Here is a 22,609-nt window from a genome sequence, read left to right as displayed (position 1 = left end):
CAAAGATGCTTTTCAACATCTTGGTGACAGCATCTTGAATACACACAACTCCTGATACAAGCAATTTGTGTCCTCTACAATCTTTAAAAAAAAAAAAAACGTTTCCCAGTGTGAATCTCCTCTACTCTTCCACCCCAGGGCATTTTTTTTTTATAACTCAGTACATGAGCAAGGGTATGATAGCAAAGAATTAAAAGTAGACTCAAAACAAATCGCAATTCATTTATTGGCTTTTCCAGACAGGCCAAGAAGCTGAGGAACATCTCTTTGAGATGCATCAGGCAAAATGACAAAGAACCATCTCTAATGACATTGCGAATGGGAAACTAATCCTGAAGGCAACACATGTATGTCCTGTACATGCATTATTAATATTATTATTTTATTTTAGGATATTTTCTGCTACATCATGTTTCATTCAGCCAAAATGACCCAATGTATTTTCGGAAATCACACTTCATATTGTTCGTTTTTTTTTCATTGGATTTAGGACAAGTCTCTGTCAAAAAATGAGACAATTCAACAACATTCTCACAGAGACTAATTTCACTTCCTAAATGATTAATACGAAAATAAGAAATCCCAGATTTCATTTTCCGAGTGGGGTAGTCTACCACGATTTGAAGGGATTGGCCTACTCCTGAACATGAAGTCACTTTTTTTTCTTCTTATCTACTGTATAGAATATTGTATATAAAATGATATCTAGCGTTGACTGGAGCAATGTGTCACAGAATCGCACAGAGTTTGGACGTGTGCCGGAAACTGCGGTACACCTTTAGCCGCTCCTTTTTAGTGGCTTTTGGTCCAGCGACCTGCGCGACCGTTGGTATGCGCTCCACAGCGCGTCTCTTGTGAGCGCCGTGCAGGAGGATTCGATACACTCCTGTGATCGAACTCCTGCAGTCCTTTCCCTGGTTGTTGAGGATATGTTCTGAGGTGATCCCAAGCGTGCCTAGCGCCGTCGCAACCTCCACGTCCTCGACCCCCAGCTCAGACGGATCGTTCTCGGCCAGGTGAGACGGCTCCAGCTTAAAGGGCTCCATGGGTCGCGGGAAGTCAACGTGACGCAGCCAGTCGCTGGCCATCATTTGTTCTACGGAGCAGCGGTCACCCGGTAAGGGTTGCAGGATTGCCCGGATCAGGTTCTGGCACGCGTCCGGCAGCCAAGAGGGCAGCGTGAAAGCGCCTTCCAGGATGCATCTCTTCAATTTAGCTACAGTATCCGCCCTGAACGGCATGGTGCCCGTCAGCATAAAGAACAGCATCACACCCAGGGCCCAGATGTCCACAAAGACACCCACGTAGTTTTCATCCCGGAAGAGCTCAGGGGCAGCGTAAGGCGGGGAGCCGCAGAAAGTGTTGAGCGTTTCGTCACGACTGCTCAACGTGCTGAAGCCAAAGTCACCCACTTTGACGCAAGTGCTGCTGGTGTAGAACACATTTTCTGCCTTCAGATCACGGTGGATTATGTTATTTTCATGCTGTTGGCAAAAACGACACAAAACAAAAACCATTAAGTTACTTGTAGTCAATGTTCAGACACTGAGGAAGGAGTGTCAACTGGAATGGCAAACAGTACAGTACAGACTGACATTGCAAGCAGTTGGGGAAATTACTGATGGACTACCAGGAAGTTGTCAGAAAATTTAAAGTTACAAATTAATTGTGGAGTTTTGGAAATATTGAGGGTTATTTACCGTAATTCCTGGCCACCACAGCACACCTGGTTATAAGCCTCACCCGGTACACTTGTAAAGGAAATACCATTTGGTACATACGTACGCCGCAGCTGTGTAAAAGCCGCAAGTGCCGGCATTGAAACACGAGATATTTACAAAGAAAGACGGTACACAGAGAGTTTAAGGCTAGGGCTAGTGCTAACGTTAGTGCCACGCTAAAAGGGCCAGTTAAAAAAAAAAAAAAAACATACCGGTAAAAATCACGGCACGGCAGTAACACGCAAGGCCAATGCTAACAGGGCCGGACTGGTAAAAGTCCTCAGTACATATATTCCACCGGTCTCACTCTTACCTTTGCCGCTCGAGTGCCCCCTCGCGGCCGTCAGAAAAATGCAAAAATTAGCCGCATCACCGAATAAACCGCAGAGTTGAAAGCGTTTGAAAAAAGTCGGGGCTTGTAGGCCAGAAATTACGGTAATGGTATCATATTCAAGCATTAAAAAATATTGTGTTAATGTTACCAAAACCAGTTCAACTCGATTGGAGGAAAAAAAAAATCTTTTAGAAAAAGGGAAGCAAAAATAAACAACTTCTGGCATGCACTGTTTAGTACATGGGACAACAATTTCCACTCTTCTTCATGGCGTATATCTGGGTTTTGGGGTTAAGGTCGCAAGGCCATAGTTCGATGGAACCAAGGTTTAACAGTTTTGCACTGATTTTAAAATACATATTTGGTGAAAACAACACTGCTCATCACCAAAAGAACCTACAGTGGAGCATGGTGGCAACATCATGGATCGGGGCGCCTTATTCAAGATGGAGTGAAATACCAACAGTTCCAAACAAATTCCAGTCAGAAAAAGCCTCCGGCACCATCTGAACTTTATAGGCAGTTCCAGTCACTGTGATTTGACGAGCGCGTATGCGCCATCGTACTCAGAAATCCGCACAGTCGAGTATGAAAAATCATGCGTGTAAAATTTGTTACGTGTTGAAATCTATAGAAATTGAAAGATGTCGCATATCTTGTGTAGTCTTGACCAACGTTCCCTCTAAGCTGCGCCACTGCGCAATTGCGCACTTGTCGCACACTCTCAGCGCACATTAAAACCGATCCGTCTTTTTTTTTTTTTTTTTAACACGGACGCACAACGAGGTGCTGCTCACCCCACTTCTACTTCCTAGTTTAAGTGACACCGCCCCCCTCCGCTCTTAAAGGGGTACACTCATCATTACAAACAGAACACACACCCGTCACTGCGGGCATGACTGACCACACCTGTACATTTTTCAAATGTGAGTGATTGCAGTTCATCAGAGGCACAACATTAATTGTGGATGTGTGCTGGCTCGCATTTAAACTGAGTTTGAATGTTTGAAACGGTTGATGCTAAACACACGTAAGAGGGTGTGGAACCACATTGTGTCAGCTGTTTATTTTTTCTTTTACGTTATTTTCCTCAGCGTTCCACACGTTAATAAAGAGTTTTGCAACCCTATTCTAGACCTCTGCCAGATTGGCAAAATCTACAATGTCTGCCAATCAAGTCAAAGAAAGAACAGCTGAAAACAAGGCCGTTAACGTAATATGAAGATAGTATTCCCTGGGTCATCGGTTTACAGTCCTGACATCCACATATTAGACAAGGTTTCAAGATTACAAACGCTGCGCAGTAAAGGAGAAGGCAGGCTCCTTTACCTTCTTCCCGAGTTTTATCTTTACGGCCATCGACTACAGCACCTTCAGACTTGCTTAGTCAAGGTTGAGTCACTGGCGTAGGAAGGAAACTATTGTAAACTGGGGACACCCCGTATGTGCATGTCTCACTTGAGGCAAAAGATACATCCATCATAAGATTGAGACATTACGTACTTACTTGACTGTCAGTCGTTTGTGTCTTGTGTCCAAACACACAAACCCGCTAACGGGTTGATATTGCTCAATTTCTCGCTTAGTTGAGATAATCGGTAAAAGTCCACTGAATTTTTTTATGGATATGATACCAACCATGTGCTTAACAGCAGACAGGATCTGAGCAAAGACAATTTTGCTGTCATTGTCAGAAAGTTTCCCCTCTATGGTGATTTTGCTGTAGAGCTCCCCTCCACCGGCGTACTCCAACACTAGGTGCAACCGTGACAACGTTTCCACCACCTTAAGGATAAACAGGCAATCACTGCGCTTTGGCACACTTCCATGCTGAACACAAAGAGACAACAACAGGTTCACCAATAAAAGAATAAGAAGAAGAGACCAACCTCATAGAGGCGTATGATGTTGGGGTGATGTAGTTTCTCCATGCTGGAGATTTCCCTGGACAGCAGACGCTGCGTCTTTTGATCCAGCTTGGTTTTGTCAAGGATCTTGATGGCCACTTTATCTGGTGTTGCACACAATGAAGGCTCAAAATTAAATAAGGTGACAAAGGAGTTTCTGTTAAAATGTCGACAGAAGATAAGCTTGGGAATTTTGGAAAAAAAACAAGCACAATATATACATTATACAGGACTCTGTTCTCCAACGTCTACGTCTTCTGAATGAACCACTTTTTTTTTTTTTTGATGATTCACAAAGGAGAAAAATAGAACTCCGGTAAATGAACACACAAAAGATACCATGTGGCAAAAAGGCGCTTGGCTACCGAATTGTGCGTCCGTACGCATCGTTCAGCGTCGTTTGGGTTCTTTGCAGTGTGACAAAACCATTTGTAGAGGCATTCAAAATTCATCCCATTGTTAAAACCAAACATTTTGTGCATAACCAGGAAGTACATAAAACCTTCAGCACACACACACACAGGTAGAAAACGAGCTTTTCCCCCCCCATGTTTAGCTTGGATCGGTCGTGTCACCATGGAAACCAGAGATGGCTAATTACTCTGTTCAAGGTCAGCAGACAATCAATTCAGTTTTGAGCCCCAATCATCTACGTACTTGTCCAGAAGCCCATCACTTATCGAACTATCAGTGAACTACTCTAAAGGACGCTTTTGTTAGTGCTGAAGCTCATGGTTCAGTACTGGACCTCGTATTTGTGTACTTTAGTTATAGTTTTACAATTATGCCAAAACCTCAAAAGTCATACCCATTGTCCTTCACAAAGCTACAACTTCATGATCAGTAAAAGTAAACTCTGGAAATCCCTTTTCTTCTTTGTCTTTTTATTGTTGTTTTTTTTTTTTTTTTTGGTGATAACTGCCACAATAAAAGACGCCGCCTCAACAAGGTGTTAACTCAAGAAACGCAGCTGATCCACACCACTCCGGCAAACAGAAGGTAATGTGACGTAGGCCGAAATGCATTGCAAACGTCAGATTTCAAACTTTCGTACGTGGCCCGCAAAAGCAAATCATGTTCATCTACATCATGATTCTTGGTGAAATCTGCTCCAAAATTGCAAATAGTCTTCACTTTTATTCATGTTGCAAAATTACAAGCATTTTTTGATACCAAGTGACTTTTAAAGTTGAACATTTAATAGTTTCCTTGGCTTTGTGTTTCAAAACTAGTTATCTGTAATTTTTGCTGTTGTTTTTACTTGTGCGTACTTGTTTTGGAACCAGAAACAGAATCCTATTTATTTGCCAAATGTTGTAATATAATGAGGCTATTGTAATATTTCGCAGTCATCACAGCCCTCTAAAGGGAATCCATCCATCCAGCCATTTTCTTTGCCGCTCATCCTCACGAGGGTCTTTGGGAGTGCTGGAGCCTATCCCAGCTGTCAACGGGCAAAAGGCAGAGTACACCCTGAACTGGTCGCCAGCCAATCGCGGGGCACATCGAGACAAACAGCCGCACTCACAATCACACCTTGGGGCAATTTAGAGTGTCCAATTAATGTTGAACGTTTTTGGGATGTGGGAGGAAACCGGAGTGCCCACCCGGAGAAAAGCCACGCAGGCACGGGGAGAACATGCAAACTCCACAAAGGCGGGTCCAGGATTGAACCAGGGACCTCAGAACTGTGAGGCCAACGCTTTACCAGGTGAGCCACTGTGCCGCCTCGAAGGGGAAATCATATCTTCAATTTGGCCCACGACAAAAGTGAGTTTGACACCCCTGCGGTACGCCGCCATGCCAAAGTTATTGCACAATTTTGTTTGTTTCTTTTCCAGTTGTTAACTTCTCGCGTGATTAACAATAAACTTAAAATATGAAAAAGCATGAGGATCATCTGTGACATAAATCATCTTCTCATGATATGCTCTTCAGTAATGTTAGGTTTCATTCTCTTTGTTACTATTAACAGTTTAACTTTTTTATTCGTTGCACCCAATGAACTATCACAAATGTTAAAACGTTAATTAGAACATGCGTGTAAAGATGAAAGTTTTTACAGCGGCAAAAGTGTGACGCGAGAAGAGGTTCCACTGCACAGTGGGCACAATTCTGCACAGTCTTCATGTACTTTTGGGCTTGCTTTACCTTTGGTGAGCGCATGAATTCCCAACTTGACGTGGGAAAAATTCCCACAGCCGATCTCCCCTCGAATTTTGTAGAAGCTGATTCTTCTGCCCACTGTAAGTTCGCGGACCACCCTGTTGTCAAGCCACAAAAGCAGAAATCCAACACAAATGTAGTGTCGAAAGAAAGCGTTGCGGGGGGGGGGGGGGTGCAAATCGGAGCATCACCTCTCATCTTGGCACATGTCCAGGTTGAGTCTCTCCAGCGGGGTAAGGCGGCGGACGGCGGCTCCTTCGTCATCTGTGTTGATGTCGGAGCTGTCCTGGGTGCTGCAGCGCGTGTACCTCTGGCCGTGGGCTACGACCGCCGTGCGTCCGACAGAACCTCCTGCAGAGTCTTCATTGGACTCCCCGGTGTCCACCCCGGAAACTGAGCTGTTCCCCGTTGCTCCCGCGGCACCGGCCCCGGCTTCGGCCCCCTCCGGGCTGCTCTCCGAGGGGCAGACGGCGGTCATCCTGCCAGGGGGACTCCCAGGGAGGTGGGGGGCGTGGGGGGGGGGGGGGTCCTAGCTCATGGGAACTGGTGATGGACAACAAACCCTTTTGATCCCTTTTTATCACGCACGTCACAACGGTAAAGTCAATTAAAATCAATCATATTTCAATTCAAGAGTATTCAATGCGGCAGGAGACAATTTCTATAAAATTGCGTCTGATAGAAGTCAGCAGTATTAACCCATTCATGGGCAGGGTGGCAATTTTTTGCCTTCTTGAGACAAAAATCTCCTAACAGGCCACAATCAAGGAAATGACACTTCTTTTTCATTTACGGTTCAGTTATATGATAACTTGAGGCAGCCATGTTGGGTCAGGAAGGAAAGGGAAATAACTCCGTGCTAACTTTGACCGAGGAGTTATCCTCTCCTGATACCAAATTATGGCTTCAGATTAAAACACTTCAATATTTTGATATTCTGTAGGATATAATGCGTGAAAATCATGATGTCCCAAAAATGGGACGCTGCCCACGAATGGGTTAAAACCATAATTCCAAATTCCATAACCTATTGTAGATGGAGAGTACAAGCAATATAGTGCAATTGCCAAATTTCAATTTTTAATTTCAGATTGTGTTCCATACGGATGGTTGGATTTTAAGTTGTTGTAGTTTAAAAAAAAAAGATGTAATGTAATTTAATTTTACATCATAATCGAACATTGATGTACAGGCAAGTAATTTCACACACACACACACACACACACAACCCCCCCCCCCCCCCACTTACCTTAACTATATGAGCCATTAGCAGCTATTTCCATATGTCATGTCTTTCCAATAATGAGCACTCGTCTCAGATTTAAGTGCATGTTGCATCCGCAAAAACGATGACAGTCAAATCTTTTTCCTTCAAATTTTGCAGCATGATATAATCTCGTTGAATCTCAAGACGAGTGTGTGGCCGACCAGCGCTCGTAGACTTCGACGCTCGGGCGAAGACGCTGGAGACAGGCAAGAGTAAGTGTTATGGGAGTCATCGACAATGGAGGCTTTCACTGAAGAGGTCAGTGCGGCTTAAAAATGGGCTCATTTGAGTGTCCGGGGTTTAAATAGAACACAGATTGAAGAGGAGGGTTTAAAAGGGGGCTACGAGGAGGAGGGCGGGGCGGGGGCCGGAGGAAAGAGGTGGAACAGATGATAGTGTCAGGGGTGCAGACATTTATTGCCACCATCTGGAATAAATCCAAGCCATTCATTCAACTTCAAATCGAGACATTTATGCGATTATTAAGCAATCCAGATCGCCTCCTGGACAGGCGTGGAAGTGCCGTTTGCATGTCCGAGCATGTCCGCTGAAGGCTGAGGTTGCTATGAGAGCCGCAATAAACACAACACACGTCCTCGCCACTCCCTTGCGCCAAGACAAAAGCGGCTTTTTCGTTGACGCACTCCTTTATCATATAATAACGTGAAAACATAATTTCATGACTATTCCGTTCAGAGATTATAGAGCACAGGTGTCAAACTCAAGGCCCGAGGGCCACATCTGGCCTGCCGCATGATTTTATGTGGCCCGCAAAGGCAAATCATATGTATCAACTTTCATGATTTTTGTTAAAAGTGTGTGCCAAAATTTCAAATTGTCATATCATAAATGACATTACAAGAGTTTTCGTGTTACCAAACAACAATAGTTGAAAACCCCATTACTCTTCATTTCGGATTCCAAAAACGAGTTCATAAATTTCGTATGTAAATGTGATGAGGCGGTTAAAGATTTTTATGGTTTCAGTCATAACGGCCATCCGAGGGGAACCGTAAGTAAAATGTGGCCCGCGACAAAAATGAGTTTGACACCCCTGACATCGAGACTGGTCATCGCATAAAACGAAGGATGGCCATTGTTTTACGCCACAAGGACATGAGCAATTCATGACAAATTGCTCATATTACATATACACAAATTATAACGCTGATTGACTGACCGGGTACACTCCAGAATGGCATTTCCATCCATTTTCTTAGCTGCTTATCCTCACAAGGGTCACGGGGAGTGCTGGAGCCTATCCCAGCTGTCAACGGGCAGGAGGCGGGGCACACCTTGAACTGGTCGCCAGCCAATCGCAGGGCACATCGAGACAAACAACCACACTCACAATCACACCTTCATGCAATTTAGAGGGTCCAATAAATGTTTCATGTTTTTGGGATGCGGGAGGAAAGCGGAGTGCCCACCCGGAGGAAACCCACGCAGGCACGGGAGAACATGCAAACTCCACACAGGTGGGTAGAGGATTGAACCCGGGACCTCAGAACTGTGAGGCCAACGCTTTCCAGCTGAGCCACCGTGCCGAGATTGGCTTTTCCCCTATTCCAAATTCCAAGTCCCTCACTTGAAATTTCTATGTGCGCATGCGATGCCCCTCCAAGTCCTCCAACGGTGCAAAATTAAATCACAAAACTGTCTTTTTACACTTTTACAAGTGTTGCCACCAGTGCGGAGAATATATTACAGAGAGCGAACGCGGAATTTAGCGCCCGTTAGTTGGGATTTTTGTAAATTGGACACTTTGAGAACAAATCCAGAGGCTTCGAGATGTTGCATTGTTTTGTCGATTAACATTCAATATAATCCATAACTGCAAACATCTTTAGACATCTAGAATTCACCAATCTGTATACAACCTGAAAATTTACTCCAACATCGATTGAAAATAAACTTGGTGGAAAATGTCCTTTACTATTCTCTACCATGTGATCGCTGAAAAAAAAAAAAGTAAAGGAATATTCTCTCATTCATCTCCATATTAAAATGAGTCCATGTTACAACTCTGCCATGAAATCAAAGGGTCTTTTTTTTTTTTTTTTTAAGGTGTGCAATCCGGGAGCAATCAAACACCATGGATGAATATTTCAGCATTGATCTCGGGCGGGCACCCGACATGCAAAGAGAACACCAGCCTTTTATGTGCGTAAAAATAGAAGAACTAAAAGGACGGCGCAAACACAGAGCTCAGTTGAGCAAGACCAGGAAATTAGAATTTGCGCTGGTTTGTTACGAAAAAAAAAAAAAAAAACAGGGTGGATGCACTTTGACTATACAGTAATGATTTTGAAATGGCCTGCCATCCGGTGTATGCACATAAGAAGCATTCTCCCGAGTATCCAGTGCTTCATCTCTCCTGAACGACGGGTTGCTTGGCAAGGGTGTTTGCCTTCACGTCAGGCTGAGGACTGAGCGCCCACCATTAGGGAGTGCGTCGAGAAAGGGCACGGCGCCGTGTTTGCACTTATACTACGCTGCATTTAACCCGAGCATTTTTGCGTTAAATACAGCAGATGGGGAGGACGAGTGCGTACAAAGAAAACGCGAGAGGCGATGTTAAAACTTACAACCTTGAAGGATCTACACGAGCCACTGTCTATTATTTACCGCAGTTATCTTGCGCAAAATCAAAGTTTGACAATATCAATGTAGTACATTTAAAGTTTGGAAAGAAATATAATATGATAAAAAAAAAAAAAAAGGTATCAGAAAAAATGTTGAACAGCCTATTCGGTCACTGGAGGAGGTAACGAATAATGATCAAAACATTGAAACCCGTTCATGGGCAAAGTGGCAATTTTTTGCCTTTTTGAGATAAAAGTCTCCTACCAGGCCACAATCAAGGAAATAACACTTCTTTTTCGCTTATGGTGAAGTTATATGATTACTAATTTATTATTTCATCCCAAAAATGGGACGCTTCCCGCGAGAGGGTACTTGGGTTTTCTTAGTAGATCGTCCCAAAAATAGGAACCTTGGTCATTAAAGGATATATATTTTTAAGGGGAAAAAAATGGAGGATATATGGCGTGAAAATCATGATGTCCCAAAAATGGGACGCTGCCCACGAATGGGTTAAATCAACAAGAACGGGCACACGGCTTTCGTTAGACCCGAACAATACTCATTTTGGATCAGAATGTCACCATCCATCCATTCATTTTCTTAGCCGCTTGTCCTCACAAGGGTCGCGGGGAGTGCTGGAGCCTATCCCGGCGGTCGTCGGGCAGGAGGCGGGCTACACCCTGAACTGGTCGTCAGCCAATCGCAGGGCACATCGAGACAAACAGCCGCACTCACAATCACACTGACGGGGAAATTTAGAGTGTCCAATTAATGTTGCATGTTTTTGGGATGTGTGCCCACCCGGAGAAAACTCACGCAAACTCCACACAGGCGGGGCCGGGATTTGATCCCGGGTCCTCAAGAACTGCGAGGCCAAGTCTTTACCAGCTGATCCACTGTGCCGCCAAATAATTCATCAGATAACTGGAATAATTTAATTACAAAAAAAAAGGATAATCAAATAATCTCCGTCTCAAAGAATCTGCCAAGTGCTTATTTTTTCACACTGACAAATGTTTGACAGTCCTAAAAAAAAGTTAAGTGTGACTACAGGGTGTTGCTGGTTAATGAAGGAGGATCATTCCTTGCGTTAAACCCCAATCTGGACACAGGTTCGAACTCGAGTCAGTCAGACATTGGTCAACTTTTTTTTTTTTTTGGGGGGGGGGCAAGTTTGAGAGTTAAGCATGTTCAAATATGATTTTCAACATTCCCTGTCCTCCCAAAAAGTATGACAGTGAGCGTTTGATCCTGGTGCAGACGATTTGAACTTCCATTATTTCTTGAGAAAATGATTCATTTGGAAATCAAACCGGAGGTCAAAAAAGCATCCAGCAGATCATGTTAAACTCACAAAGATTCTGCTTTCTTTCCCCGCTGACGAGACTGCTAACATTTCTGATGAGCACTTGTGATTCCGCACAAACAGTCCGTCCTTCATCAAGCCGAGAAGCCCGAGCAAAGGTCCTTCACTCACCAGGTGATTTTTCCCCGAGGATCGCGGAGGGGGCTTTGCGCAGTGCTGCTGGAGACGCTGCTGGCATCAGCAGCCTCTTCATGCACTTCAACAATGGAAAACACTAGAGCCCATCCACCGCAGCTGTGGATCAAAAATGAGTCACTGTTTCCATTCCATTTGGACCTTTCCCCTGCCTCGACTGGCTGTCTTTTTGCCCCGTCTATGCTTGCACTCATTCCACTATTTTCACACCGCAGGCATGCATATGGGCCCAAAGGAAATGGACGCGCATCCTGACGCTGCATAAGTGCACCTGAATAACTATAGATACAAAATTGTGCTTGCAAAAAAACACACACACACACACACACACACACACACACACACACACTCTCTCTCTCTCTCTCTCTCTCTGGGCGCAAAGCTCCTTGTTGAGTTAATTGAGATGCACGATTGACAAGGATTGAGAGCTCAGCACTGCAACAATGGAGACGGAACGAGGGGGGCGGGGGTGGGGTGGGGGTGCCCCTTTGTAATCCAGAGTGCAAATATGACACATTTGCAAAACCCACGGGGAGCGATATCGCTCAAGCGGAGTAGGAAATGTTTACCAGCCGAGTCTCGTCTGGAGCATCCAATTTGGTCACATGAGAGACGTCCATATTTGCATGTCATGCATTTCAAAGGGGTTGCCATCATAAAACAAACCCGCTCATGTATACAAAGACAAAAAAAGCGATTAATAAAATGATGGTACTTTCTACTTATAAGGTAACGTGTGTGCATATATATATATATATATATATATATATATATATGCTTATTTTATTACATGTAATCTCGAAATTTTTAGCTAATTTATTTCAATCTTTTTTTATTATGTACATTGGATAATTGCCCGTAAAGCTTTACAGGTGATTTAACTGGTTAACCCTGCACGTGTGGACAAGATCATTAAGATGACGAATGTAATATGAGTACAGGTAAATTCATGAGATGTATGTAATGATTGTGCGCGAAAGAATATTACGTAGTGTGGTTGCAGTTGTTTCACCGATGTCCCAGAAAGTTCCCCGAGGGGACAATAACAGTTAATAGTTCTGGTTGTTCAACCTTATGATTTAGAAAAACTTGAGAGAAATAAGGGAGCGCTCGCCATTTTGAAAACAAACAAATAAACAAAACAAAACGCGAGCAATTATTACCATGTGGCGCCCTCATGTCTGGTAGCTGCTCTCTAGCTTTAAAATGGAAAAATCAATTGAAAAAAATTATCCTAAAAAATTTTAAATTGTGGACCAGAAATTGAAATGATCCATAATCTGTCTCACCAAAATCTAAAGAAACGCATATCTATCTTTGGGATTATTTTTCAAGGCAAAGATCCAACATCAAGCAAGACATTGTTTTCATTTTGACAGATGCTTTCACACATTTGTTTGGATTTATTCTAAAATATTTTGGGAAACATTTCAACAATGAGTATCTCAAAGGGCCAAGAAAACACCCCAAATTGAACACAAAGATGTTAAATATGGTACAATTACACATAACAAAAAACGGTACATTATGTACAACACCCTGATTAGTATCGCTAAACAATTTACCCATAATGCAGATTCAGAACGTCATTCATATTTGATTTATATTAATTCAGCAAAGAACACCGAAAAAATGAAAATGGTCACAACCAAACGAGCAGTGTGAAAAATATGCATAGTTATTTATTATCTTTTTCTTTATGGTGTGTTGTCTAGACTCAAGTTTTTTTTGGAAATTCTGCCATTCCCTTGTGGAATGCTGACTGAATAGTAACGCTAGACTTTGATAAACATAACTGACCACGCAAAATGTTCATATATGCTCGTGTTTTGTCACTTCCTAGATAAAGAAATGGGTTGGAGAGGAGACTGAAGCCGCCCAGAGCGCAACAGGTGAACCATAACAAACTGTCAGCCACCTCGCTAGCTAGCTTGTGAATCGCAGCTAGTTGACTCAATTCGATTAGTGAGTGCGTGTGCACACGTCGATCGCCGAACTGGACTGGAACAAACCGTCCTACAATACAGTATTTAAAACGTGTATGTGCATTTTTTTTTAAATGTCAATGCACGCAGTGTAAAACCATAAAAGCTGCAAGTATACTCATGTATTACTAAAAGAGATATTACTGCGTCCAATGTGACTGAATCTAATGTACGAGTGTTAGCACCTCCGGTAGTCGGCCCCCTGTGAGCCAACCCGTTTTTCAAACCACTAACAGGCCGACTAATTGGTGGCAGTTCCACAAATATCCGGTTACCTTCGTGTATTTGTCGGGTAAATCTCGGGAAATTCCTCGGAGAGTCATCCCTTTCCCGACAGATGGTGACATTGACTCTGCGGCAGCTGCTGCCCGGGTCGCTTCGGTTGCCAAGGGGAAGTAGTTTTGAGCGACTTTCCGGCGAGCCAATCAAAGGCTGTTTGCAGATTGCGTCAGGTCCAGCTCGACCAACGAGAAGGCGGTACTGGCCGAGGAGGCGGGGCGGTCGATGTTATCAAATACCAGGTAATTTTATACTCAAATTTTGAATTGTCTGGGGACTGGTGAACTTGGGGGAAAAGGGGGTTAAAATTTTTTTTTAAATAAATAAACCTAATGTGGCGTGAGAAATCATATATATAAATTATCCAATTTCCATTTTTCACCCCCGCACTTCATTTTCAATCTTCTCCCCCCTCCCATTTACTAATGTTTCGTCTATGAATATGGCAGCAACAGATAGTAACAGGTAGAACACTTCATTTCACTGCCGTTCCTCACATTAACATGGATGTTTGAATTCATAACGACAAACGCTCTTGCTTTACCACATCCCAGAAGACACCACAAAACCTGTGTATTCAACTGTTGCCATTCATACAGGAGAAAAAAAATTTGCGGTCAATTAAAAAGTTCCATATTTCACTGAGCAAATGACACCAGATCATTAATTTCAGTATACAATTTATACTTTTCGTGACGCATTTGGTTTTGTAACGTGCAATTGTTCCGATGAAAAATCTGCGCATCATGTAACAGTTGTTTGTTACACAGTTTATTCCCGTTTTTACAAAAAATAACTCATTAGTTTGAACAAAATTGTGCCATGATCACTGAGGAACATCAGCAGATATTGAACAAAATCATTTTGACGAGTGCAAAAAAAAAAAAAAAAGCAAGCGCACTCAGGGCTCAACTTTAAATTAAATACAAGGCAAATCTACATCTTTGTCCATTTTCAGAGTTGAGGAAGGTCGATCTTGATGATAGAAAATAAAATAAAAATAGGACGAAGGTGTTGGGTATCCTTCATGCAGAGTTTTCACGGCTCCCTCACGTTTTCATACAATCACCGCTTGTATGGTTTCCTCCATGCTTATCATCTCCCCGTCCAACTCCACTTCCACCTGAGAGTGGCTCACCTGCTGCCCGTCCACCTCGCCGGTGGCCACGTGCAGCATCTGGATCTGCACGCCGGCCTGCTTCAGTCTCTCCACATCCTCCTCGCACATCTCCGCCACCCCGCCGTCCTCCACCACCACCGTCGTCGTCTCTTCCATCTCGATCACCTCAACGGGGTTCACCGTGACGTGCTCCACCTGGATGCCGTCGTCCAGCAGCACCGTTTCTGTGGTCTCGATGTTCTGCGTGGTGATGGTGAGCGCCGCGCTCGCTGCTGTGTCGGTGACGACCAGCTCCTCGGTGGGCTTTTCGTCCTCGATGGCGTGAACGTCTTTGAGGTGTGACTTGAGCTCTTGGGGGTCGGTAAACCACAAGTCGCACATGGTGCAATGGTTGGGCTTGTCTCCAGTGTGGCTCACGAGGTGGTCTTTGAACTGATCCCAGCTGTTGAACACACTGCTGCATACCTAAAGGAAGAGGAAAAAACGCATACAAATAATTAGGCCGAATGTGAGCATTTCACACCCTACTTAAATCTCCTCTGTCATGAAATGCGTGATTTTTAGTACGTTATTAAGGGGAAAAAAAGGCATTTTGACGTATATGTGCGTTACCGCGAATTACCGTAATTTTCGGCCTATAAGCCGCGACTTTTTCCCCACGCGCTTTCAACTCTGGGGTTTATGCGGCTAATTTGTGCAAGTGGGCACTCGAGCAGAAAAGGTAAGAGTGGTGGAATATATGCGGCGAGGAAGTGACTTTTACCGGCCCGGCCCTGCTAGTGCTGCACTAGTGTGTTATTGACGTGTCTCAGTGATTTTTACCGGTATGGGTTTTTTTTTTTTTTTTTTTTTTTTTTTTTTTAAATCGGCCCTGTTAGTGTGGGCGGCACTAGCGTTAAACTCTCTGTGTATCGTCTTTCTTTGTAAATATCTCGTGTTTCAATGTGGGCACTGGCGGCTTTTACACCCCTGCGGCCCATGTATGTACCAAATGCCATTTCCTTGACAAATGTACTGGATAAGGCTTATAACCAGGTCCACTCTGTAGGCCGGGAATTACGGTAATTCCGTCGAGTATGTAAAATTGTTGCTTCGAGTGTTGCAGCAATTGAAGTGCAAAACAGTACAGCAACTTGCTGATGTACTGTCAATTCAGTCTCAACTGCTGTGATAACAAAAGAGGAAGTCATCCATGGGTGGTTGAGCTGCAACCTGTCCAGACTACTGTAAATTTGCTGATGACAAGACTGGCATCGAAACTGGAGAACAGAACATTGAAAAAGATTATCCCATCCATTAAAAAAAAATAAATAAATGTGCAGAATTTTTTCCCCAATAGTTAATCAAGGAAATTATGTAAGATCCCAATAAAAACAAACTTCATTTGTGCCTACATTTGTGTCATTAACATTCTTGTATTTTTTTTTTTTCCAGCAAGATCAAAGAAAAGGTTGAACTCTCCCAGATGCATTTAGCACCGTAATTCCCGGCCAACAGAGCGCATCTGGTTATACCCAGTAAATTAAAAAAATAAAAAAACATTTAGAACATACATACGCCGCAGCTGTGTATAAGCCGCAAATGCCCACATTGAAACCAACATTGAAACACGAGATATTTACAAAGAAAGACGGTACACAGAATGAGTTTAATGCTAGTGCCGCCGCGCTAACGCCGCAGTAACGTTAATCCTAGCACCGCGCTAAGAGGGCCGGTAAAAAAAAAAAAAAAAAAAAAAAAAAACAGTTACAAAAATCACAGAGACACAGCAGTAACATGCTAGTGCAATGCTAACAGGGCCAGACCGGTAAAAGTCACTTCCTCGGCACATGTATTCCACCGGTCTCACGCTTACCTTTTTCGCTCGAGTGCGTTCTTGCACAAATTAGCCGCATCAGCGCATAAACCGCAGGGTTGAAAGAATGTGAAAAAAGTCGTGGCATATAGGCCGGAAGTTACGGTACTTTTTGTTTAACCTTGGCAAAGACAACAAATTAGCTTTCTTCTTATAGAACAATGTAAAAATGTCTTATGTATGTTGGAGTGTACCTGGCATTCATAGTGCTTCTTTCTTCCTTTCTTGGCTCCGGCCCCGTTCTGACAGGCCGCCATATGGCACTTGAGTGTGCTGTTCCTTGCAAATCGTTCATGGCAGTCTGGACACTCATATGGTTTTTCACCTACAGATAAAGACACGGGAAGGCAAGCATGAAGACGACTGATGCGATTTCATGAAAAACCAAAACATAGACACCCGCCTTTTCTCTCTTACCAGTATGCTTCCGTAGGTGCTCCTTAAAATGTCCAAAGTGGTCAAAGTGCTTCTTACAGTACTCGCAAACGTGAACTCTCTTTGAAGCTTTCTGGTTTTGGGCCTGCTCTTCCACATCAAAATGGAAGGAGCTCAAATGCTGATTCAAGGCACCCTCCCGCGAGTAGGCTTTGCCACAGTGGCTGCACACGTGCGGCTTCTTCAGGAGGCCCAGGTGCGTTTTCAGGTGCTGTTTGAGGTGGTAGTACATCTTAAAGGTTCGGTCGCACTGGCTACAGCGGAACGAGTTGTCCACTTCGGAAATCTGGACCTCCACCACCTCCACGTTCTCCAGGACCTTAGAGGCAGTCACCATTTCTTCCTGATATAGGACTTCCTGTACCTACGTGACAAAACCGTACCAGAAGTCATGTTAATTAACTCCGAGGCAAAAATTAGGAAAGACAAAAACATAAACACTGGTATCTGTGCCCAGACTTACAAGCTATCACTTTGTCAATTCTTTTTGTTTGCATTGTGAATGAGATCCGGATACGCCGCTGCCCAGGTGGGGGATCGTGGGTGGGGAGGCGGCGGCGGCAATTAGCAATTAAGATTCTGACGAGTAATGAGTAAATGGCGACTTGTGAGTTAGATTGCAACTAAAAATCCTAAATCAAAATTTTTGCATTCACGTAAAAATGTATACAAACAAATACATTACAGCAATCCATTTTAAGGTCAAGAGAAACAATTTGGCAAAAAGCTTTTTTTCCGGAGGGGAAAGTACAAGAGTATTGAATCGATTGCGATCTGCTAGTCATTCGTTACTTTCAATGTGACTAGCGAAAGGGGATTTAGAGAGTCTGACGGCTAATAAAACCTTGCGTGTGGGCAAGGAAAGCCAGTTACGATGCACTTTTAACAGTTGATACAAAATTAGACCATCTGCAGGGAGCTGCTGTTTGCCACTACTCACGCCCAGACACTGACACGCAGCCTACGTCATGAGGCGATGGACGGCCCTTATAGGCAAACATCCAAAACATGGATACTAATGTACATACAATAATTCACAACTAATCTATTGTATTTAAACAATCTTGCAATTTTGTATTTTTATAAACCTGTAACCAAAAAAGGGCTGTTTAACTCATATGATAACTAAATGGAGAGATGGGCTTGGTCACGGAACAAATTAAAACTTGCAAGTTGAGGTGCCACTTTTGGAGCGCACGAAGCTCATTGCACCTCTTCTACTTCCTCCTACTTGATGACCTGTTGTGAAGGTTCCCCTTGCTGATATTTGCTCGTGATGTCTGCAAGCAGAGCCAACGCGGATTCGTTTGATTGGGCGTTCTTTGCGGCGTCCACCACCTCCTCTAGCCCGGAGTCCTCCACCTCGATTGCATTGTCCGTTATCATCGCTATCTCCACCTACGAAAACATGTGCACGTCACCCGATTTCACATCAGTTTAGCGTTTAATGAAAAGTCTGTTTTGCAAAAAACAAACAAAAAAAAGGCATTAAAGGTGACAACTACAAAATTACAAACCTGTTCTTCTTCCACTGTGGGTAGTGCTTCAGTGATGACGCAAGACGTCTCGGCAATCTTCCTCTTTTTACTATTGCTCTTGGGAAAGACTGAAGGACTGTCGCTTATCCTGCAGGAGGAGACATGCCCATTTCATACTGCGCACTCAACAACAAAATTAAACATTTATTACAGTGGGTGTTCCAAAGATGTTGACAGTTTCATAAAGTGTTACGATACTGTATCCAATTCTTTGTCAATTTTGACCTGTAAAAAGTAAGTTTCTTCAATGAAAGTTTAAGTTTGTTTTACTCGGTTACTTCTCAGGATGAATGAACAATGACGTTCACTAGCAGTGAAAAGTAATTTTGTTTGTTTGCACACCTTTCAATCACCGACATGAGAATAATTTCCTTTTAAGACTCTCACTTGTTAGAAAGTGCCTTGATGGCTTCCTGCATCTGGAGGTATTCAGCGGCCTTCCAGACGTCAAAGGCTTCTTCTTTGCATGCGACGGCTAGCGTGGCAGTGTACGTGAACTCCATCAGTTGCCGGAACGCCATGTTACTCACTCCTTTGAGAGAATGACAGGACACCGCTGCCGTTTACAGTGTAGGAATACGAGGTATGTTGGGAGGATACTATTTTCACAGTTTCTCATAAAAACAAAAAGCCGGTTTCCTCAAATAACCTCTGAATAAGGCCTAAAAAATTGTGGTTCCGATTCTCTACATTTCAGAAATATTTTTACATTGGGCGGCACGGTGGCTCAGATGGAAAGCCTTGGCCTCACAGTTCTGAGGTCCCGGGTTCAATCCCAGACCCGCCTGTGTGGAGTTTGCACGTTCTCCCTGTGCCTGCGTGGGTTTTCTCCAGGTACTCCGGTTTCCTCCCACATCCCAAAAACATGCAACATTAATTGCACACTCTACTTTGCCCCGTCGGTGTGATTGTGAGTGTGACTTTGTCTCTTTGTGCCCTGAGATTGCCCGGCAACTAGTTCAGGGTGTACCCCGCCTCTTGCCCGTTGACAGCTGGGATAGGCTCCAGCAACCCGCGTGAGGATAAGTGGCTAAGAAAATGGATTTTTACATTGTCCAATTGTAACTCGACATCCGACGTGCATGTAACCATGAATCTCTGTTATACCCTCAGTCTCTCCGGCAGGGTTTATTATTTATTACACAACAACATCCTACTATTAAAATCTACGTGAATAAAGTCTTGTATTTTATTCTTCAATGTTGAATACAAATCAAATCCTGAAAAACTTCAGCGATGAAATTTTTAAAAGTCAACTTTATACAATGTCACAGTTCAAACCAATGTTGTGAATCTGGTGATTTACACTCATCACGGGTCCTTTGAACTTAAAGTTATCTTTTTTTTCCTTTATACGGTCTTATACATGAGAAGAGATGATAAATAAACTTGATTTTGTCACGGATATTGTGGAGGGTAGGAGCCAGATGCAGGAAGCGTGGATTTTAGGAAGGTTTATCACCAGGCAGAGGTCGTACACGGGAAGCCAGTCCAACAGGGCGACGGTATAAAAATCACAAGGCAAAAGACTTTGGTCCAAAAAACATTCAACTATGTCAAAAACCAGACATGGCAAAATGTGAAAACATAACTTGACTTGATATGGCTCAGTAACGCTATGACATGCATATACACAGAATGATCTGGCAACAAGTGGCATGAAAAACAAGCCTTGACTCCACAACGTAATCAGGGCGCAACGAATTGAAGCGGCGTGCACGAGGAAGTGGCACACGGCCACGCCGCCACAGCAGCTGTCAAGCATCCGACTTAACTCTAGCTCGCTGCGGACGGGGCCGCGGAGAACCGCGCCGCTGACAGATTACGTGGTGTAAAAATGTTAGGGTCAACGGGAATTTTTGGGCTCGGTCGGGATATCGGAACCACAAGCTTCTTCTTTTTACGCCTAAACACTTGACCACAAATACATGCAAAGGGAAGTTTGCGATGAGTTAAAAGACCGCTTAAAGAGCAAAGAGAGAGAGAGAGAAAAAAAAAAATAGAGCATACCTTCAATCTCCACCAGGGGTTCCTGGGTAAAATCCTGGAAGAACTTGTGAAAAAACTGACTGCAGGCTGCCAACACGGCCTTATGTGCTCGGAACTGGTGCCCTTACAAGAAGAGATTGCTTGTTTACGACATGCCAGCAGCACAACATACTCCACTGACACTGAACGTTGCTCAAGGAGCCTCATTGTTATTTTTTGCATTGACACGTGCGGAGTTATTTTCATGCAGCCACTTCAGCGTCTGCGCGCCCAGGTTGTTGCACGGCCATGTCAGCTGTGTGACATTTGTACATGGAAATACTTCAAAAGGAAAATAAATATGATATGGGCTTTAACTCCAGCTCGAGAGGACATTGTGTCTATACAATCCACCTACCATCTACAATCAAGGTGATGTCTGTGAACTGGTCCAACTGTCGCTGCTCATTGAGTTTGTCCATCATGACTTTATAGTGAGCCGGAAACTCACTGCCTCCTTTGACTTCAGCCGCCATTATTCACCAAAATCTATCCTATGAGGAAAGAGAGAAACGGAATACAGCTCACGCATTATGTGACACCAAATCACGCAGGAAATCTGATTTTAGCACCAGATGTCTGAAGATCTGTCTGTGAGAGAGCCTTCAATGGTTACATGAACCCGTGGTCCATTCATTTGCAGTCTGGATGAGAGGGGTAAATGTGTCCTGTTCAGGAGGGAGGTCTCTAAGTCCCAAGAAGTCGAAATGAAATGTGTACATACAGGAAGTATTTTCACCTTCTGAGTAATTCCACCCACGATCCATGGCAAGAGTATTTTATTTTTAGATGACTCTTTACTTCTATTCACTGCATGTGAAAACGTACACCTGCACTTTCAGTTCTTTCCTTTGTCAAAATAAGCTCGTTAGATCTTCTCAACGCATGCGGCTGACAACACGGCATGACAAAGCAACAGTGATAGTAAAGGGAGTGGAGATCTCGATTGATTTGTTGAGATCTTGTGGATTGGGGGTGGGAGGTAATTTAACGCAACAGATTTGGCGAAGCAAGATGTACGACATCCTAAGCCTCATACATGAGGATAATTTTGTGTCGTCAACCACAAGAATGATCCCTGACGAATGCACTGCCCATACCTGCCTAAAATCCAGCAGCTTCTGCAGTTTATAAAGACTTGCAGTCTATTCTGAAAGCACATCGACAGGGAAGGCGTTTATGTTGTTATTTGAAGCCAAACTTTATATTTTGGTTTTGTTTGTCACTTCACAATGTTCTAAAAACATTTGGACCACGATATTTTGATGGCATGAAAACCTGGGTGCCAGCTTTATTTTTTTTGAGTACGAGCACGATGCAGGTAAGTTATAAAAAAAAGTAAACTCGAAATTGTCTTAGTTTCGTCTGATATACTTCTACTTTAGCAAGCCAAAACCTTTGCCACTTCTGCTCTCTTTAAGTCAAATTAGTATTTTTGAAATGACACCCCCCCCCCCCCCCAAAAAAAAGGTAAAGAGGATGGTGCAGGATATCCAAATGAAGGCCTACTGTGTTGGAAAGTTGCTGCTTAAACAACGACCGAAAAACACCGGACAGCATTTGAAACCAAAACGTGTGCAAACTGAACATTAAGATGACAAGAGGATTTTGTTGTGGTCCAAATGAATGCAACATAGTATTAGCATGCTAGCATCACTGATAGCTTACTTACATGTTAGCACGTCCAATACAAATCACCAAACTCTACCAGAGGGACGCACTCACAAAAAAACCTAAAGCCTCTAAAATGATCTTACCTGTGTCAAACACGTCTACGTAATCATGTCCGCGATTGATCGAAATAGCCGTACGGCCCCACATGAGAGTCGCCGATAACATTAACGGGCCGCTTAGCACGCTCGCCATTTCGCGTTGGACAATCAACAT

General features: G+C 43.5%; 2 protein-coding genes across 3 annotated transcripts; both read right to left on the bottom strand.

Moving 5' to 3' along the window:
* Positions 1 to 202: 202 nt before the first annotated feature.
* nim1ka (NIM1 serine/threonine protein kinase a) lies at positions 203 to 13,990 on the bottom strand. 2 transcript variants are annotated; one of them, XM_061818321.1, is made up of 8 exons: positions 13,743 to 13,990; positions 11,459 to 11,581; positions 7,378 to 7,591; positions 6,320 to 6,671; positions 6,114 to 6,226; positions 3,945 to 4,066; positions 3,694 to 3,840; positions 203 to 1,484 (listed from the first exon to the last, which is right to left on the bottom strand). In XM_061818321.1, exons 4-8 carry the CDS (start codon positions 6,604 to 6,606, stop codon positions 729 to 731), a joined length of 1,425 nt encoding a protein of 474 aa, XP_061674305.1. In that variant the 5' UTR covers positions 6,607 to 6,671; positions 7,378 to 7,591; positions 11,459 to 11,581; positions 13,743 to 13,990; the 3' UTR covers positions 203 to 728. The 2 variants fall into 2 exon arrangements, with proteins under 2 accessions (XP_061674305.1, XP_061674306.1); XM_061818322.1 differs by lacking the exon at positions 11,459 to 11,581.
* A 341-nt stretch (positions 13,991 to 14,331) lies between these two features.
* Positions 14,332 to 22,609, bottom strand: znf131 (zinc finger protein 131). The gene is made up of 9 exons (XM_061817199.1): positions 22,480 to 22,609; positions 21,081 to 21,216; positions 20,705 to 20,806; positions 19,082 to 19,226; positions 18,674 to 18,782; positions 18,396 to 18,554; positions 17,139 to 17,520; positions 16,916 to 17,046; positions 14,332 to 15,331 (listed from the first exon to the last, which is right to left on the bottom strand). The coding sequence occupies exons 2-9, from the start codon at positions 21,196 to 21,198 to the stop codon at positions 14,804 to 14,806; spliced, it is 1,674 nt and encodes a 557-aa protein (XP_061673183.1). The 5' UTR covers positions 21,199 to 21,216; positions 22,480 to 22,609; the 3' UTR covers positions 14,332 to 14,803.

This window comes from Syngnathoides biaculeatus, chromosome 4, assembly GCF_019802595.1.
Source record: "Syngnathoides biaculeatus isolate LvHL_M chromosome 4, ASM1980259v1, whole genome shotgun sequence".
NCBI classification, from domain to species: Eukaryota; Metazoa; Chordata; class Actinopteri; order Syngnathiformes; family Syngnathidae; genus Syngnathoides; species Syngnathoides biaculeatus.
The sequence above is the reverse complement of the archived record's forward strand: the minus strand, read 5'-3'. Positions and strand labels throughout refer to the sequence as shown.

Coding starts and splice junctions, on each gene's coding strand:
- znf131 (XM_061817199.1), bottom strand. CDS start 21,198: ATGGCGGCTGAAGTCAAAGGAGGCAGTGAGTTTCCGGCTCACTATAAA. Junction 20,807..21,080: donor CATCACCTTGATTGTAGATG/GTAGGTGGATTG, acceptor TCTTCTTGTAAG/GGCACCAGTTCCGAGCACAT. Junction 19,227..20,704: donor ACCCCTGGTGGAGATTGAAG/GTATGCTCTATT, acceptor ATTCTCTCAAAG/GAGTGAGTAACATGGCGTTC.
- nim1ka (XM_061818321.1), bottom strand. CDS start 6,606: ATGACCGCCGTCTGCCCCTCGGAGAGCAGCCCGGAGGGGGCCGAAGCC. Junction 6,227..6,319: donor GACATGTGCCAAGATGAGAG/GTGATGCTCCGA, acceptor GCTTGACAACAG/GGTGGTCCGCGAACTTACAG. Junction 3,841..3,944: donor ACATCATACGCCTCTATGAG/GTTGGTCTCTTC, acceptor TTTATCCTTAAG/GTGGTGGAAACGTTGTCACG.